At 35.2% G+C, this 3,155-nt stretch overlaps 1 gene segment (V, D, J or C); it reads left to right on the forward strand.

Moving 5' to 3' along the window:
* The first annotated feature begins 585 nt into the window (after positions 1–585).
* LOC146310004 (Ig heavy chain V region 914-like) lies at positions 586–1,026 on the forward strand. The segment is given in 2 exon segments: positions 586–625; positions 719–1,026. Coding segments are annotated over 2 exon segments (348 nt in total).
* The last annotated feature ends 2,129 nt before the right edge of the window (positions 1,027–3,155 follow it).

Consider the following 3,155-nt stretch of genomic DNA (forward strand, 5'->3'; position numbering starts at 1 on the left):
GGAAAACAGCTCATATCATGTATAAATTGTTTTTTTTAATCATTTCAAAACATGCTGAACACTTTAAACATGACTTATAGAAAGATACATGCATTATTTAATGTACATCATAATGTTTATTGTAATGCTGATTTATATGAATACATCTTCATTTATGATACATGTTAATAAGTGCATTAGGAACAGTTATAATGATCCTGATTGTGGTTTGCAATTATACAAGAATTTACATAATGTTTTATCACTGATTTGTTAATGTCAATACAACATATTCAGGCATTAACAGTTTACAGAAAAAGCAAAGTTTCACTTCTGTAAATGCAGGAATGTTTTTAAATGTTAAAGACTGAGTGTGTAATGAAATTCAAATATCACATGTAAAGCAGAGGTGATTTGCAGGCATGTTTTCACTCTGCAGATATAATAACAGTCAACAGACTCTTCTATTGGCTCCAGTTAGACCAACATTGATGCTTCATATGTTTGATTCTATGCAAACTCACTGACCTTCCTTGTTACTCAGCTATAAAAACTTGCCATCAGGCTGTCAGTGGAGTTCACAGCACGTCACTTTCAACATAAACCATGTTTTCTGTAGCTCTGCTGCTGCTGTTGGCAGCTGGATGTGAGTCTCTCTGGATTTGTCAAAGTCAACAGTTCTTCTTTTGCAGCAGAACTTGATCATTTGTTACAAAACATTTTCTTTTTTTTTTAACAGGTGTGAAGTGTGAACAGTTGACACAGCCAGCCTCTGTGACTGTGCAGCCAGGTCAACGTCTGACCATCACCTGTCAGGTCTCTTATTCTGTTAGCAGCTACTACACAGCTTGGATCAGACAGCCTGCAGGGAAAAGACTGGAGTGGATTGGAAGTGCAGCTGCTGGATACACCACATATTATAAAGATTCACTGAAGAACAAGTTCAGTATCGACTTAGACTCTTCCAGCAACACAGTGACTCTAAATGGACAGAATGTGCAGCCTGAAGACACTGCTGTGTATTACTGTGCCAGAGACACACAGTGAGAGACAATAATAGGAGAGTCATACAAAAACTACTTCCTCTATTTATCACCACTGAGAACATTCAGTTGTCTCAGTATCAGTTTTTATTGATCATGATTAACTGTCAGTCTGAAAATTCTGATTAGCAAATGTTGAATTAATTCATGATGTACAAAAATATAGAGAATTTCAATGTAAATGTTTCAATTGATTTTTTCTTCTTTTTAAGAAAGACAATGCATTTTTGTGTATTTTCCTTGGAAACAACATGATGTATAAAGATTATTTCCAGTTTCATACAGTGGTGCGGATTGAATTCTCTGTGTCAATCTTCTTTTGTATATTAATGTGATTCTGTTTCTTGTAGTTATAGACTTATTAGATTAAGTGAGACTTTAACTAACCATTGAATGGGACATTTTCTGTTATTTTTCTTGTGAGGTTTTCTGCTGTGTTAAAGTGGAGTAGAGTGGTAGAGACACTGCATGTGTTTTAAGTCTCCTCAGCTTCTTGTGAATAAATAAATTTGAGTGTTGCAGAACAGTTTTGATTTTCTTTGAACTGATAAGTGTGTAGTGGTTCATTCATAATTTTCCTGCATAATTTCTGGCTGTTTCACCCACACACAACACTAGTCACCCTGATAGAGAAATTTTACTTCATATTGTTTATTTTCTTGGTTTGTTATTTTAAGTTTTGATTAGATTTTTGACTAAGAATCGGTTTATTACTTGCAATCTCTACTTTGGTACAGTAGTCTCTACTTCCTGGTTATTCTGGGTGCTGTGCATTGAGTATCATCAGGTCACACATAAATGTCAGTCTTTAATTGTTTAATTGTGATTTTTGATTGTGACTTTTGGTTACCTATTACAATTAATATTTATTCATAAATTATAGTGACAAATCCAAATCTGATCCAGTTGTTTCCTTCCTGTGAGGAGGAGTCAATGCAAAACTCAGATGTCTTCCACCTCTACTTATCTGACTGCAGAGAGGAGGACAGAGAACAGTGGACACACAGTTTAACATGATGGACTATAGGACAGGACTGCTGCTTTTAACTATCTGCTGGACAGGTGAAAATATTCACTGATCTTTATTTGACATAATTTGATTTATGCTGCCAATGTAACACATGACATGACTTTCTGTCTGTCTTGACAGGTGTTGATGGTCAGACTCTGACAGAATCTGAACCAGTGGTTAAAAGACCTGGAGAATCTCACAGATTGACCTGTACAGCCTCTGGATTCACATTCAGCAGCTCCCACATGGCCTGGATCAGACAGGCTCCTGGAAAAGGGCCTGAGTGGGTTGCGTGGATTCAGAGTGACAGTAGCAACAAATACTACCCTCAGTCAGTTCAGGGTCGGTTTACCATCTCCAGAGACAACAGCAGACAGCAGGTGTATCTGCAGATGAACAGTCTGAAGACTGAAGATTCTGCTGTTTATTATTGTGCTCGAGAGCCACAGTGACACAAGAGGAAGAAACTCTGTACAAAAACTCAACATGTCAAAACAAGTAAAAACTTTTCTTTCTACTTTTCACATTAACAGAAATTAACATTCAACATCATGAACTCAGAAAAAACAAAGTCTCAATAAAAATGTTTAATTGCTGTTCTCCAACATGTAGTTGAGTCTGGAAACAGTAAATATTCTGTCTGTGTAAAAGTGATGGTTTTATTTGATTTATCTGAGATATGCTGGAAATTCTATGAATGATAAAATTATCGTGAAAAATATTTCATGTAAAATTAACAACTCTAAAATCTGACTACTTGTTAAAGGATAGCTGATATTGCTTTTGGAGCCTTTTTTTTTTTTTTTTAAAGATTCAATGAAGACCAAGTTTGGAATCGAGTTAGACTCTAGAGTGTGCAGCCTGAAGACACTGTAAAAATGTATTTCCTTCATGATGCGAGAAAGGATATTGTTCATGGAATTATTAAATATTAAATCACTAGTGACACACCAAGTCCAAATGTTAAATGATATAAATTCAGTTTGAAAAGAGAAAAAAGCTGAAGCACATTTGATCAGACAGAAAGTTTGACCTGATCAGAACATAATTAGTGAGGTGAAATGTCCACAATCCAAAATATATTTCAAATATTTGTCAATAGTATGATGTAATGAGTTTAC

The sequence above is a fragment of the Lutjanus erythropterus genome, chromosome 19 (assembly GCF_056507025.1).
Source record: "Lutjanus erythropterus isolate fLutEry1 chromosome 19, fLutEry1.hap2, whole genome shotgun sequence".
In the NCBI taxonomy this organism is placed as follows: domain Eukaryota; kingdom Metazoa; phylum Chordata; class Actinopteri; order Lutjaniformes; family Lutjanidae; genus Lutjanus; species Lutjanus erythropterus.